General features: G+C 52.7%; 1 protein-coding gene across 10 annotated transcripts in view; it reads right to left on the reverse strand.

Moving 5' to 3' along the window:
• Positions 1-4,191: 4,191 nt before the first annotated feature.
• AUTS2 (activator of transcription and developmental regulator AUTS2) overlaps positions 4,192-14,423 on the reverse strand; it is a 1,215,639-nt gene continuing 1,205,407 nt past the window's right edge. For all 10 annotated transcript variants that reach the window (XM_070779197.1, XM_070779196.1, XM_070779194.1 and 7 more), the window contains 4 exons: positions 12,735-12,812; positions 11,609-11,692; positions 9,949-10,171; positions 4,192-7,408 (listed from right to left, as the gene is read on the reverse strand). In XM_070779197.1, the coding sequence (XP_070635298.1) occupies positions 6,145-7,408; positions 9,949-10,171; positions 11,609-11,692; positions 12,735-12,812 (1,649 nt within the window). In that variant the 3' untranslated portion in view covers positions 4,192-6,144. The remainder of the gene's footprint in view (positions 7,409-9,948; positions 10,172-11,608; positions 11,693-12,734; positions 12,813-14,423) is intronic.

The following is a 14,423-nucleotide window of genomic DNA, read 5'->3' on the forward strand; positions in this document are numbered from 1 at the left end:
TTACGGATTCAGGAGGTTAGAGGTGGAGGGCTGAGAATCTGTATTTCTAACAAATTCCCTGGTGTTGATGCTGGCCCAGACTTTGAGAACCACTAGACTAAGCAGTGAACTATGAAGGGTGGTGAGGGTGGGGGGGGGGGGGGTGGGAGACAAGGAACAGTCAGGGGAGGCTTCCTGGAGGGGATGGCCTTTGGAGTAAGCCTCAGCTTGCTAGATGAAGAGAGCACAGAGGGAACAGAAACACAGAGGTGTGAATGGCCAGGGTGTGCTGGGAAAGGCCGGAGAGATGATGGTGACAGGTCCCCAGGCGCTGGAGGGGCAGGACTTTGAAGGGCGAGTGAGAACCCAGGCTCCCTCTGGCGTCCTCTGTAAATAAGGGATGGTGTGGAGCCTGGGAGCACAGCTGGCAGCAGCATGGAGCGGGGTTTAGGGAGAGTCAGTTAAGAGGGTAGCAGTCCTGGGAGTAGAAGGCAGCCTGGGCCCTCCGCCCACGTGACCTCACCTTCCTTCAGAGCCTGGAGGATTTCTTACCTGATGCTACTTTCAAAGTAGAGGGTGAGACCCATGATTCCAAGGGTGTGAGATGAATTAGTGGGTGTGACCAGCAGTGCAAAGAAGGAATAAAGAGGACAGAGTGAAAAAGAGCTCACCACACACAACAGGAGCATTGCTTCATCAAACCCGTGTTGGGTGTGTGCACATGCCCCGCATCACGATGTATGTGCGTTACAGTCAAAAAGGGTCGTGAGTCAAAGCTCTGTGCAGTCTTCCGGTTCAGGGAGCCAGCCGCGTTGTGGCCTCACCCACCTGTGTGTGCTCAGTCACTCAGTCATATCTGACTCTGCGACCCCCATGGAGCCTGCCAGGTTCCTCTGTCCATGGGATTTTCCAGGCAAGAGTTCCAGGAGCGGGGTTGCCATTTCCTATTCCAGGGGATCTTCTCTAACCAGGCACAGGCCTTATCTGGGGGCACATGTTGTTCAGACCCCACCTTGAGAAGCTGACCGTCCTGCAGTAGAGAAGACAGGGCTCTGCAGGACCCCAGGACAGGAAGGGCTGAGAGCAGGGTGTGGGAGGGGAGCAGAGAGCAGGCTCAGAGAGCAGACCCTCCTAGGAGGGTCCTGGGAGGGGGCAGGCATCAGCATGAAACAGGCTCTTGGGGAGGCTTCACGGAGGTGGCTTCGAGACTGACCGCAGCCAGTGGTGCAGCTGACAGCAGGGCCTTGAGGAAGAGACCCTGAAGATAAAGGCAGATATAAAGTTGCCAAGAAGCAAGGGGAACTGAACAGGGTGTGAGAAGGTAAACAGGTTTTCAAAAGTAACCTGACAGACTCGAGGTCCATCCACACCTCTACAAATGACCCAGTTTCGCTCCTTGTCATGCCGTCGTACGTGAGTGCCACGTCTTTACCCATTCCTCTGTAGACAGACACGTCGGTTGCTTCCGTACCCTGGCCGTTGTGACTAGTGCTGCAATGAACACTGAGGTGCGTGCGTCTTTTGGAACTTCGGTTTTCTCAGGGTATATGCCCAGTAGTGGGATTGCTGGGTCATACAGGAGTTCTAGTTTTAGTTTAAGGAACCTCCATATTGTTCTCTGTAGTGGCTGAATCGATTTACATTCCCACCAACAGTGCAAGAGGGTTCCCTTTTCTCCACAACCTCTCCAGCATTTTTTATTTGTAGATATTTTTGAGAGAATTAAAAAGAGTAACCAGAGGCCCAAGAGAGAGACAGTCCAAACAGTTTGAAGAAGCTGTAAGCCAACTCATTTAAGTGACCCCTAAGGAAGAGCTGACTCATTGGAAAAGACTCTGATGCTGGGAGGGATTGGGGGCAGGAGGAGAAGGGGACGACAGAGGATGAGATGGGTAGATGGCATCACCAACTCGATGGACGTGAGTTTGAGTGAACTCCAGGAGTTGGTGATAGACGGGGAGACCTGGCGTGCTGCAATTCATGGGGTCGCAAAGAGTCGGACACGACTGAGCGACTGAACTGAAGGAAACTGAGGCCCAGGACCGGCCAAGGACAGGGGCCTTGAAGGCTTGTGGCCCAGGGCTCTTCCTGGCCACAGTGCATCTCCAAACACCCGCTCAGGGGTCGAACCCCACGTCATCTGCATCAGGCGATCAGTGGGTAGGTGGGAGCCGGAATGTGCCAACATCCCGGATGCTCCAGCCAGACCCTGCCCGCCCCCACCAGGAGAGAAACACTCTGGTCTGAGTTAGAACCCCTGGAACCACCATGTCTGCAGATCTTTAACAAAGAAGCCTCATGATACTGGAGCTGAGTTGATAAAAAGGAAAAGCGACTTTGTCTCTTGTGTGGGCTGTTCTCTATACCAGCTCCACCGGCTCCAGAATCTGCGCACCAAAACCTGCCTGCTTTTAGGTCTTGATTTATTCAGATGGTCTCATTTTACACATTTAAGAAACAGTTCCAGAGAAGCTGTGATTTTAATGTCACTGAGAACAGAAGCCGGGAGGGTGGCTTACACCAGGCTGTGGGTTTAAGGTCCTCGTCGGAGGTTCTGTCTAGTGAGAACTAGCTTTGTATTATTTTCTATCTGATAAATACCTCTGTCCTCTTGAAAGGAAACTTTCCATGTCTAAGAAATTGCTCAAAAAGTCATATATATATATATTTTTTAGAGAAGACAGAGTTTTAAAAATATATGAAAAAGCCCATGTCACTTTGGTCATCTTTTCTTTGATTTAATGGCACTGAGGCCAAGTTTGTGCCTCAGGACGGATACACACATGCCTTAGGCATCCACCTTGGTACAGCTAAGGGCAGCGTCTTTTTACGCTGTTTATATATGACATCGACGGTCACGTCTCATTTCCTCTCATCCACCTTGATTGAGGCAGAGAGGATCAACAGCCAGCGCTGTTGTGAATATCCATCTGGAAATGCTAATTGTTGCATCATCATATCCCTGCTTTCACTTGTCATGTGCCATTAGCAGGTAACAAGATCACTGCGGGTCTAAGACTGTGGAGATAATTAGAGCATCTATAGGTTAGCAGGAAATCAAGTTGTGCTGGTACCCATCAGTGCCGGGGAGCAGAACGCAATTAGAGGGAAAATCGGCAAGGTCTTGAGAGGAATAAAGCCCGGGGGATTCAGTACCGTGACTGACTTGACAGTAACTTCCGGTCTTGCATTGCGAGTGGCGGCCTGGAAAGAGTGCTCGGGAGAGCGGGAGCAGGGTGGTCTGCCAGCAAGGCCACGGATGGTGAGTGAGTGGAAGGTCCTGAGAATTGCCTGATTTAGAAAAACAGTGGTGAGTATGCTTTCCAATCTACTAGTCTTTCTTCAAGTTATTTTCTCCAGCCTGGGAGCTGGGTATTTAGCATAAGAGCAGGGTAAAGGGGGCAACCTTCATTCAAGCCCATCATCAGCTTTCCAAGCCTGGGAGTCTGGTGCCCCCAGCCAGCAGCCTTCCAGAGCCCCCTGTGCCAGCACCACCTCCCTCTGCCTGTGAAGCTGCAGGTGTCCTCAGCATAGACCGCCAGCCCCCCGTTTCTGTTCGTTTCCATTTCTAGTTCTCCAACAGCAGCCACCCACATCCTGCTAAAGCCGGACTGCCTTTGTTTCCTCCGGTTAAGACACACACACTCATCATCCATCATGTGGACACCAGGAAGTGTAACAGGTTTTACATCTTGAAAAGACAAAACAGGTTTTAGAGGATGGAGAGATCTGCAAGCTGGTGAGGGTTACGCCAGGTAATTCAACAAGACACAGGAAAAGACAGGGACATACCTGGAAGGTCTGAAGTCACACACGGCAGACTGAGCCCTCAGATGCGATGCGAAGAACAGGCTCAAGCCGGCCCTCGGTCAGGTGTCATCAACGCAGCCACAGCACACGCGGGGTTTTGAAGGAGGTGCAAGACACAAAGGGCTCTGGCTAACTCAGCCTGCATATTCACCCCCTACGCAATCCAAAATCACCTCCCCAGGACTCAGAACATGCAATCAAGCCAAATACTCCTGGTCGTACGGAGGGCAGACGTCTACAGAAACTAACCGGTAGAGGCTACGTGTGTCAGAGAGGGCGGCCAGCCTTCCGTCCGCACTCAAGGCTTCAAGGCTCTTCTCTTCCAGGGCCTGGCCTGTCTCACAGGCGCGGCTTCGTCCCTGTGGTAAGGTGGCCACCCCACACAAACAGGCAGCTGGAAGCTTGGTTCACATTTTTTAATAACATGGCACAGTTTACATAACACAAGAAGGCTCCGCCGATGAGAACATGCTGAAGACGCAAGTCGCTTCACGTTTCTTTTCACATAGGATCTAGAAAGGACTTTATTACATACAGGAGGAACAGCAAAAAGGTCTGTATAGAACAATCTCTTTACAATACTGAAAGCTACCACTACGGTTCCAGTGTACATATTCCTTGGATTTTTTTTTTCCTTTTTAGTTGTTGTCTTAAAAAAAAAAAAAAAAACACTGCACAACATTTGGAATTCACAAAATCTGAAACTCACAACTAAACCTTCAGTTGACTACTAAAATAGATCTCTCTGCTTATTAGAAACAATGGTCTGTAGTTAACTTTTTTTTTTTTTTTTTTGCAAAAACAGGATAACAACGTCAGATAGCACTTTAATATACTAGAAGACCAAATGGAACTAATTTTATTTCATACACATATTTTACAGTCCAGTAGACAAGATATATTGTATCTCTGCTAGTAAAGTCATATTCTCTCCAAATTAGGTAGACAAGAGGCTGACTGTATGATAAAAGTATCATGAAGAGACAGTAAGATTGATGCAAAACTCAAAAACACGCACACACAAGACCGTCTCTCTGCCTGCCGCCTTTCGCCCTCTGCAACGCTCCCCAGCCCCACAAAGCTGACCTGCTCTGGCTCCTCCTGGACTGGGTTACCGACAGGAACGTGGTGAGTCATGCTAGGGAACGTGCTCCTGAACTTCATCAGTTATTGAATACAGTGAAAACATATCCATCATCTGAGAAAACGCGAAGCTTTCTTTCAGGATCTGTTTGGGTACAACTGAATCTCATTACAGAATGAGAAGGGGTGTACAGATAGGAAACTGAAAAACGCATGGTTCCCACATGAGGGGTGTGTGAAATCACGTGACAGATGGTGACGAGGTGCTGGCGGCCTGTTTGTGTCCCCTGATTTTGGCATCTGACCACTCCCATCCTCCCTGGCTCTGGTTGGTTGGTTCCCGGCCTTGGTTTACCTCTCCAGGGCTGCACTCTGCCCACCCCGCCCCTACACGCACCCAAAGGCCCACAAGCAGCAACTTCAGATGCAAAGTTTCAGCCTAGGGGTCCAATTTGCAAAATCAGGTATTATTCTCTGTTTGAAAAAACAAGCAAGGAAAACAGTCATATCACGTTAAGTGCTTGTTCAGGGAAAATATGACCTTAAGTATGTTGTAAATGGACTTGAAAAGGCTCCTTTGAGTTAGGCGGGCTTTTGTGAAAAGCCCTAACATTCATTGCATAGTTGAAGGGTTTAGCTGTCTAGAACAATACATGGGGAACACAGCCGAAGCCGGCTGTGCTTGCTGATATTAAGTCTGCAAATAGCACATTTTAAGAAGTATTAATGTATTATGTTACTTAATCTTTATCTATTTACATCTGTACAAAGTAAAGCTTTCATCTTACCCTTTTGCATATATGAACCATTAGCTCATGAAGCAACAAGCCCCCCCCACCCTTTTTTTCTTTACATAACTATGTACATGGCCTTCCCTTCTCACCCCAAAGAGCTCTCTGCACGGTGGATGGTGTGGACTCTTGTCGGCTTCCCCACCCCCCAGTTATCACCGCGTGGGTGTTGTGTTGTCATCTTCACTGTTTTGGTTCAAATCAAAAAAAGTTTTATATGACAAACCAAGAGTGGGGAGACATGAGAACGTATGAATCGGCTAAAAGATCTGAAAAATTTCAACAGAGAATATACAAAAAACATTTCAAAATCTGCACCGAGTCTATACATAAATTTTTTTTTATACACAGGGAAGCGCTGGGGGCTCCCCAACCGCACTGGAGACGCGGGCCTGGCCAGCGCGCGCGGAGGGCAGGCCCGCAAGTCCGGCGCCGCGCGGCCCGCGGGCCTGTGTGTCCCGCCGGGCGTCCTGTCCGCTCCTTACCGGGCTTCGATGTCCTTCAGCGTGTGGGAGGGAGGCCGCTCCCTGATCTCGGCGGACAGGGGCGTAGTCCTGCGGGGGGACACGGGGCGGCCCCCCAGCGTGGAGATGAGCGGGGGAGGCGCACTCAGCGCCGCCGTCGGGGGCGTCTTGTTGAGCAGTCCGTTCTGGTGGCCCGCTGTGGGGCTGATGCGCGGGTAGTGCATGCTCGGCAGCCCTGGCGTGAGCAGCCCGGGGTGCGGCAGGTGGCCGTCCAGGGAGGCCGGGTGCACGGGGTGCAGCCGCGGGTGCTCGTAGTCCTCGCGGAGCACGTGCAGGCGCTCGCGCTCGTCCAGGTGCGCCCCGCGCTCGTGCTCCCGCCGCGGGTCCACCGCCAGCGGGTGGTGGTGATGGTGGTGGTGGTGGTGGTTGTAGTCGTGCGGCTCCCGGTCCCGGAAGGAGCGGTCGGCTTCGTACAGCCGGGGCGTCGAGAGCCGGTGCAGGGGGTCGTTCCTCAGCAGAAAGTCCCTGCCCAGCGGGTCTCTGCGGTGAATGTCCAGTTCCCGGTAGGGGTCCCTCAGGGGGTCCCGGATGGGGTCCCAGTGGAAGGAGGGGTACGGGAAGCGCTCCCCGCCCGGGATGGGACTGAGGCCCATGAAGGGCGTCATCATGCGAGTCCTGTCCAGGCCGCTGATGCTGTTCATGGGGTGGATCCCGGGCATCCCCACGGCCACGGGCATGGAGGCCAGGGGCCCCGGGTGCACGCCGGCCGAGGAGCTGGGCGGCGGCGGCGGGGGCGGCGGCTCCGAGGACCGGTGGGTCGGCGGGGCCTCGGGGGGCAGGTCGTGGTCCTCCTTGCGCTCCTCTTTGACCTTGACCTCGGCGCTCTTCTTGGGGTTCTCGTAGGCCGGCTCGCCCTTGCGCGGCTCGGCGTCCCGGCTGGCGGCGCTGCCCGGCCGGGCGCTGTCGGCGGCGGGCGCCCGCGCGTAGGGCGACGGCACCCGGGCCAGCTGCTTGGCCTCCTCACCCGCGGCGCGGCCCTCGTGGCCATGGCCGTCCTTCTCGGCCAGGGGGCCCTCCTTCGCCTTGTGCTCATCCGTGCCCAGATCCTTGCGCGATTCCGAGTGCTCCCGCTCCCTGTCCTTGCACTTGTCTTTCTCGCGAGCCTCGGTGCTCAAATGCCCCCTGATCTGCTCGCCGGAGCTGCGGCCGTGTCCCAGGGTGCTCACCGGGAGGACGGGGGCTGGAGAGGGGTGGCTGGAGTGTCTCTTCTCGACGCTTTCCCTGCGGAGGAGATGGGACACCGGGAGGCAGGTGAGCTGGGCTGCCAGCCGGCTGCCTGAGGTGAGGCCCAGCCGGCCACCCTGACCTGACTGGCCTAGACTCCAGAGGAGGCTTGAGCGGGTGAAGCCCGAGGGATGAGGGGTGGGAGAGTGTGAGGGGCCGTAACTGTGTATGTAAGAGGCACCGACCTGAATCAAGACCAGGAGGAAGAACGTTCAGAAACCTGAACCGACCAATGAGGTCAGTGATGGGGCCGGGCGGCTACCTGTCTAGATTCTCAGGATGAAGAATCAAGTTCCAACAGGGCAATTCTGAGCCCGCAGGGGAGCACAACCCGAGGATCACGGGAAAAGCTCTCTCCTGACAGCAAGAAGAAGGGCTGGTTTCAGAGTAAAGGCTGCAGGTATGGGGCAACCAAGATGCAGCCCCCGAGGGGCTCGAAAGGAAACCAGTTTCAGGACACTGGGGTCGCACAAAGCACCTCTGTCTTAGGAAGGAGAAGCCAGGATCTGATGCCAGAAGACGCAGCAGGTCCAGAGACACGAAAGCTAAGGGGCCGGAGAGAACCAGTTCCGTCTGTGAACTGGGGTGGGGGTTTAAGAATACAGGGCACACAATGCGAAGTGACAGAGGAGAGGGAGAACACGGAGAGCCGAGACCAGGGTGTTCGAGGGACAGCCCGAGACAGAAAGTGGTGGGGGGGGAGCAGGAGGCCTGGGGGGCCCAGAGGGTGAGGGGTGCCCCGCAGAGAGAATTAAGGCTGCCCCTACAAGGTTCTGTTTCTAGACAATGTGCAGAGGCTAAGAAGAAGAGCATCTTTAAGAGGTAAGATAAAGAAAAGTGTATTTGAATTTCCTTTCATCCAAAAGGCCACTGTGAGTCCATCTAGAGAAACAGAGAAAGGTGAGCTGCCAAGTCCTGCTCTTCCTGCACTGACAGGCCGTCTAGAGCAGGGGTTCCCTCTCCCTCAGCCGGGAGCTGGCACCCCTCTGCTGTGGCCTGTCAGGAACGGGGCGGCAGAGCGGGAGGTGAGTAGCAGACAAAACTGAGACCCTCTCTGCCTGCTTGCCACCGGGTCCACAGAGAAACAGTCTTCCACAAAATCGGTCCCTCGTGCCAAAATGGTTGGGGACTGCTCATCTAGAGAGCTCCTGGTCTAGGGGTGGCCCCTCCAGGGGCACCTGCTCTGGCAGCTCAGAGCTGTATGTCATGATGTCCTAAATGGCCCTCCCATTGGCTGAGAGATTTTTACCATGCTCTCCCAAGGAAAAAACTTGTCTTTTTATAAGAAAGAAATCACTTAGCATGATGGCCTATGATGCAACAGCTACTTAAGCTGCTGCATTTAGAGCCTCTAAAGTTAAATTCTTTTAGATCGCTACAAAACACATACACACACATGCACACAACATTCAAGAAAAACAAAAGATTTGGATCGTACTGGAAACTTCAGTCCCCAAAGGGAAGTGTTGTTGAGTATCTTGCGACAGGTGTATCTTGTGTGAGTGAAGTCGCTCAGTCGGGTCCGACTCTTTGCAACCCCATGGACTGTAGCCTAACCAGGTTCCTCCGTCCATGGGATTTTCCAGGTAAGAATACTGGAGTGGGTTGCCATTTCCTTCTCCAGGAGATCTTCCCGACCCAGCGATTGACCCAGGTCTCCCACACTGTAGGCAGACGCTTTACCGTCTGAGCCACCAGGGAAGATCCTGTAGTCCAATGTATCTCATGTAGTCCTTGCTAATTCACTCAAATTGAAAATACCCTCAAGAAAGGGAGGCAAGCAGGAGGAAGGCCTTGTCAAGAATGCTTATGACATTCTTCAGAAAAAAAACTCAGATGTTTTTCCTCTTTAAGGCTACTTCTTTTTGAGGCATGGACTACCACGTAAGGAGGTAAAAACGGTTAGTAAAATAAATTACCCACTGGTGACACGAAACCCAAATTGCTTGGTGAGGTTTCTTTGAATATGGGTTAGCAAAATCTTAGCGGTCATCTGTGAGCCCAGGATTTGAGTTTGAACAGAATTTGAGAAAAATATGATGAGACGATGCAAAACATGGCTTTCTAACAGAAAACAAAAAGAAAAGGGGGAGAGAGAGCGAAAAACCTATGGATGAGTCAATGGACTGCACGAACTCGAAAGCAAATATGGTCTGATTCATGCCGTGTGTGTCTGGTCCAGGCTCCAGCTCACTACCTTTTGGAGAGCGGTTTCTGTTTGGAGACACTAGGGCTCGCGGGGGGGCTGGGTGTGGACACTGCTGCTGAGCCGGGACTCGCTCGCTTTGTACTGGGCCTAGAATTGCGATGCTGGCCTGTGGTCACGAGGCCCTGTGGGGCCGGAGGGACAAGGGTCGCTGGGCTCAGGGCGTGGCGGTGGTTGGGGGGAGGAGGGTCGGGGGCGCCGTCCCGGCTGCGTGAGGGGCCGAGGCTACAGCTGAAGCTCGAGGCTGGGCCGGGGGGTCGGGGGTGGGGGGCCGGTACTTGGCACAGAGGGGGCTCCCCCATCGGGACTCGAGAGCGGGTTCTTTGCGTACCTTTCTTTGTCATCTTTACTAACGGAGGAGTCTCGTTTATCTACATCTCTATCTCTGTCATGAGCTGCAGCGGACGCGCTACGCTCCAGCTCCCCTGGCTTCAGCCAGGGCGGAGGGGTCGGGAACGACGGAGGCGTTCGGTGCAGCCGGTTCCAGGGCTCGTGAGGGTTGCTAAAGCTCTGCACACTGGGGCCATCCTTATGGCCGAACACTGAGTTGGGTGCTGAAATGGTGAAGTGGAGAACAAAAAAGGTTTCAGAGAAATTATATATCCGCCGTAATGAAGGTACTTACCAAAAAACTTTTAACAGCATTCAGAGTTAAAATGAATACATATTATTGGGAGCTGGAAAAGGAAAGGAGATTAACAGATTCATTAGAGGAACGTGTCCTACACTGGAGAGGTTAAGTAAGCTCACAGCTTTTCCTGTTTTTTTTCTAACCAAAGGCAAAGGGGCAGACGGGGGTGGAGAGGGGAGATTAGAAAGGAAAGGGTCTCAGCCTGACAGGTGCACGCAGAGGACCCCAGCATGCAGGAGGGTGGACATGGATGGTGTGACTTGGGTTAACAGCTCTGTTCAGAGTAGAATCTGCGGTTCTTTTCTGCCCACCACAGCCCTGTTAATGTAACACGACTGCTACCCTGTCCACAGCCTCAGCGACCGAAACCAGCGTTAGCAGAGGCCAGACAGGGTCAGACACGGAGGGTCTCCAGGCTCCGAGGACCTGGGACGGAGCTGCATCTCAAGTCTCCTGCAGTGGCGGGCAGGATGTGTGGACAGGACAAGCTGATACTGAGTGGCTAAAGGGTGTTTAGAACCGGAAGAGCTGCAACTCCCTCCCTACTTTAGACAGACTCCTTTTTTCTGGAAAGTCTTTACTGAATTTGTTACAATACTGTTTCTTCTGTTTTGATGTTTGCCCCCCAGGTATTGACTCCACAGCCCCGCTCTGCGTTGGAAGGTGAAGTCCTAGCTGCTGGATTACCTGGAAAGCCCCTTGACTTCTCAGTGGTGGAAAATTAGTCTTCCTGGATGTTGCCCTCTCTGGGCTGTCCTGAGCCTGGCATGGTTTCCTGTTCTTCAGCGTGTTTTCTCACTTCCACTGAAGCAAGATGCAATGTACAGGCTGTCTTCACGTCTAACAGGTGGTGGTGGTATAGTCGCTATGTTGTGTCTGACTCTCTGCCACCCTGTGGACTATATCCCACCAGGTTCCTCTGTCCGTGAGTTTCTCCAGGCAAGAATATTGGAGTGGATTGCTATTCCCTTCTCCAGGGGATCTTTCCCACCCAGGGATCAAACTTGGGTCTCCTGCACTGCAGGCAGATTCTTTACCACGGGGCCACCAGGGAAGCCCACATCTAATGAGTGCTGTGGCTAAACGTGGGGTGGCTAGAGATGGCGTAGGATGAAATGAGGAACTTTAGCAAACTCTGTGGTGGTCAACTGACCACCTTTCCTGACCTTCAGGAGCATGTATCAACAGTGTGCTAGAGGTTAGTTTAGACCTAACTCCACTGACTGGGCTTGCTTTGGCAATGGTATAACCTACATTTATTTCCCAAAAGCATGGTTCCTTTCATCTAGAAAGGTCTCAAGCCATCGACAGATCAGAGGAGACAGTTTAAGGTGGATTGTAAAAAGCTAGAGGTACTCACTAACTGAAGGATTTCCAAGTCCCCCGAAGGCGTTGCCACCAACGGCTGCCAGGCCCGTGAATGTAGACGGCCGATTAAAAGGCTCTGCAGACGAGATTGGGAAGAAGGGCATGGCTGTAGGACTCCGCTGACTGAGGCAGCACAGATTCCTGGGAAGGCAGTGGGGGCCCCTTGCCACGTGTATACTCAGACGCGATCTGTCTCACTTCTCCCACCAGATTATCCAAAGGGTTTTTCATCCTTTTGGATCTGGGCATTGGGTTAGTAAAATATCTGTGGGGGCTATTTCCTGGAACTGTGCTGTGCTCTTTTTGGCCACACTGTGCTGCATACATGTGGGATCCTCGTTCCCTGACCAGGAATCAAACCCACACGCCGCTGCAGCGGAAGCTCAGAGTCTTAACCATGGGACCGTCAAGAAAGGCCCCCATCTCTCCTCTGCTGGGTGGGGAACATTACTCAAGCCACAGTGTGCTCACATGCCTCCCTGCCTGTCTCTCCTCCTCTCAGGAAGCGCCCTGTAAGCTCTGATGGAACAGAAGTTAAGATAGCAGCTTAAAATCTCCCAATGGAAGGCTGAGGTCACATGTATCCTACACCCTGTGGTTGGGTGTACCGTTGCCCGCATGTGCTGGTACACATGTGAAAATACCAAATAAATAAAGGCCACGAATAAATCCCCTGTACTAGGAAGAGATAAATGAATTGGGCTGTGAAATGATTAAAAAATAAGAGATACTGTCTCTACATTACATCATGGTGTCTTTCTCTCCACCTCCAGGGGTGCCCTTTTATGGGCAAGAGTTCACTGTCTTCTCCCATCAGTGGGGACAGGCTGCTGTACACGTGGATTCCCCGAGGTCCCAGGGCTTCCACCCTCTGCACACTGAGTAACTCCACACAGAACCACAACTGCACACGGATCTCCTATTTTAAGAGCCCGGTGTAAGAGGTGGTGAACTCCTAGAGATGGATGGCCTGGATTCAAACATCTCTGAGGTTACCTCCATCTCCTGATGGTAAGCGACCTATCTAGGACTATGGCCCGCTAGCCAGAAAGTGCAGCAGGAACGCAGGTTTTCTGAGACACACGCGTCAATGCCCGTGAATAAGGGACACAACTCACCGAGGTGGGCAGCGGGGGTAAGGAAGTTGCTGTGATGGGGGGGCGGCCCGAACGGGGTCCCAGTTGGGTGTGCAGCACCTGGAGAGTTGGACACAACGGAGTTAGACTTCAGAGGACGCCCACTTCTCTGGCGCTGGCCAAAAGGTTCATTTGGATTTTTCCGTACACTCTTATGGGAAAAAACCTGAACGAACTTTTTGGTCAACCCAATACAATGCCACTGGCTTCTGGTCCCCTAAGACCTCTGCTGGGAGTACGTACAGTAAGAACACAGCTGAAGTCTACCTGGGCAACACTCGGGGAAAGAGAAACGTGCTTGTCAGGAGGCGGAAAGTAATTCAACCCCTCTTCTCTTTCCTGGCTGGGCTGCCACTACCGAAGAGAGGTATTCCTTTCACTGATGCCGACGCTCAGCACTGCGAACACGGAAAAACACCGCCGGTGGGGCAGGGCTTCCATGGCCACGTACGTCTGGGAAGCAAGGCTCTTGACTGACGGACCAGGAGCCGTGGCCATGTGCACTCAGTCTCTCTGGGGCAGCATCTGGCCCCGGGTTCCCTTCTTCAGAGACACCTCTGGGGGGTGAGGCTTTCAGTCTGAGAGACAACGTCTAATCCGGGCACAGGAGTGGCCACCACAGAGCTGGACTCTGGGCTGCACGGCTTGGGCTTCTGCACAATCCCTTTTCCTGAGAACGTATTAGCCGTCACAGATATGCAAGGAAGGAGATGCTAAAGCTGGACCCTACGGAACGCACTGAGAGTTGAGTCAGGCTGTGGGAGACGGAGGCCTCCAGGCTCTTGAACTTTGGTGCCGGGAAAAGCTAGTTTCTTCACTTGCTCCAGGACACCGATCACCCTACAGCCTCCTGTTACTCCTTGCCTCGCCTGCCGGGGAACTCGGGTCTACCTTACTGCTCTCTTTCTTTGGTTTCCCCTTTCCTCTCCTTTATATTTGGCCTTGATCCTCTGTTGCTGCTGTTTACTCGCTAAGTTGTGTCTGACTCTTTGACACCCCATGCACTGTAGCCTGACCAGGTTCCTCTGTCCGTGAAATTGTCCAGGCAGGAATAGTGGAGTGGGTTGTCATTTCCTCCTCTAGGGGATCAAACCCACATCTCCTGCACTGGCAGGCGGATTCTTTATCATTGAGCCACATGGGAAGCCTCAAATCCTTCTTTTGACAGTGTGCACATGTGAATTAGGGAAGGATGATATTTCCAAAAGCTGAGGGCATCCACCTGGCATGTGTGTCGATGTGCAGCTAAGGAGGCAAGTACCCTGGGAGGCAGTCCTGACTCTAGACAAGAGGTAGGCCAAGGTCATCTGAAGAAGCCCCCTTAGTTTATCTCAGGCACTTGTGCCAACAGTAAGATCAAAGTGGCAGAATTTAACAAGTGTGTCTACTTTTATACTTACCAGTTCAAAGTTTCACCCAATACCAATTTTGGGAAAACTTCAATATTGCTTACACTAGAGAAGATTACCCTCCAGAATGAAGTATAAACAGGGTGGGAATGGATTTACTAGTAACTGTTCCAAGAATCCCTTGCTTTTGCCTAAGTTCCTATCAGATCAGATCAGTTGCTCAGTCGTGTCCAACTCTCTGCGACCCCATGAATCGCAGCAGGCCAGGCCTCCCTGTCCATCACCAACTCCCGGAGTTCACTCAGACTCACGTCCAACGAGT

Source organism: Bos indicus, chromosome 25 (genome assembly GCF_029378745.1).
Source record: "Bos indicus isolate NIAB-ARS_2022 breed Sahiwal x Tharparkar chromosome 25, NIAB-ARS_B.indTharparkar_mat_pri_1.0, whole genome shotgun sequence".
Lineage (NCBI taxonomy): Eukaryota > Metazoa > Chordata > Mammalia > Artiodactyla > Bovidae > Bos > Bos indicus.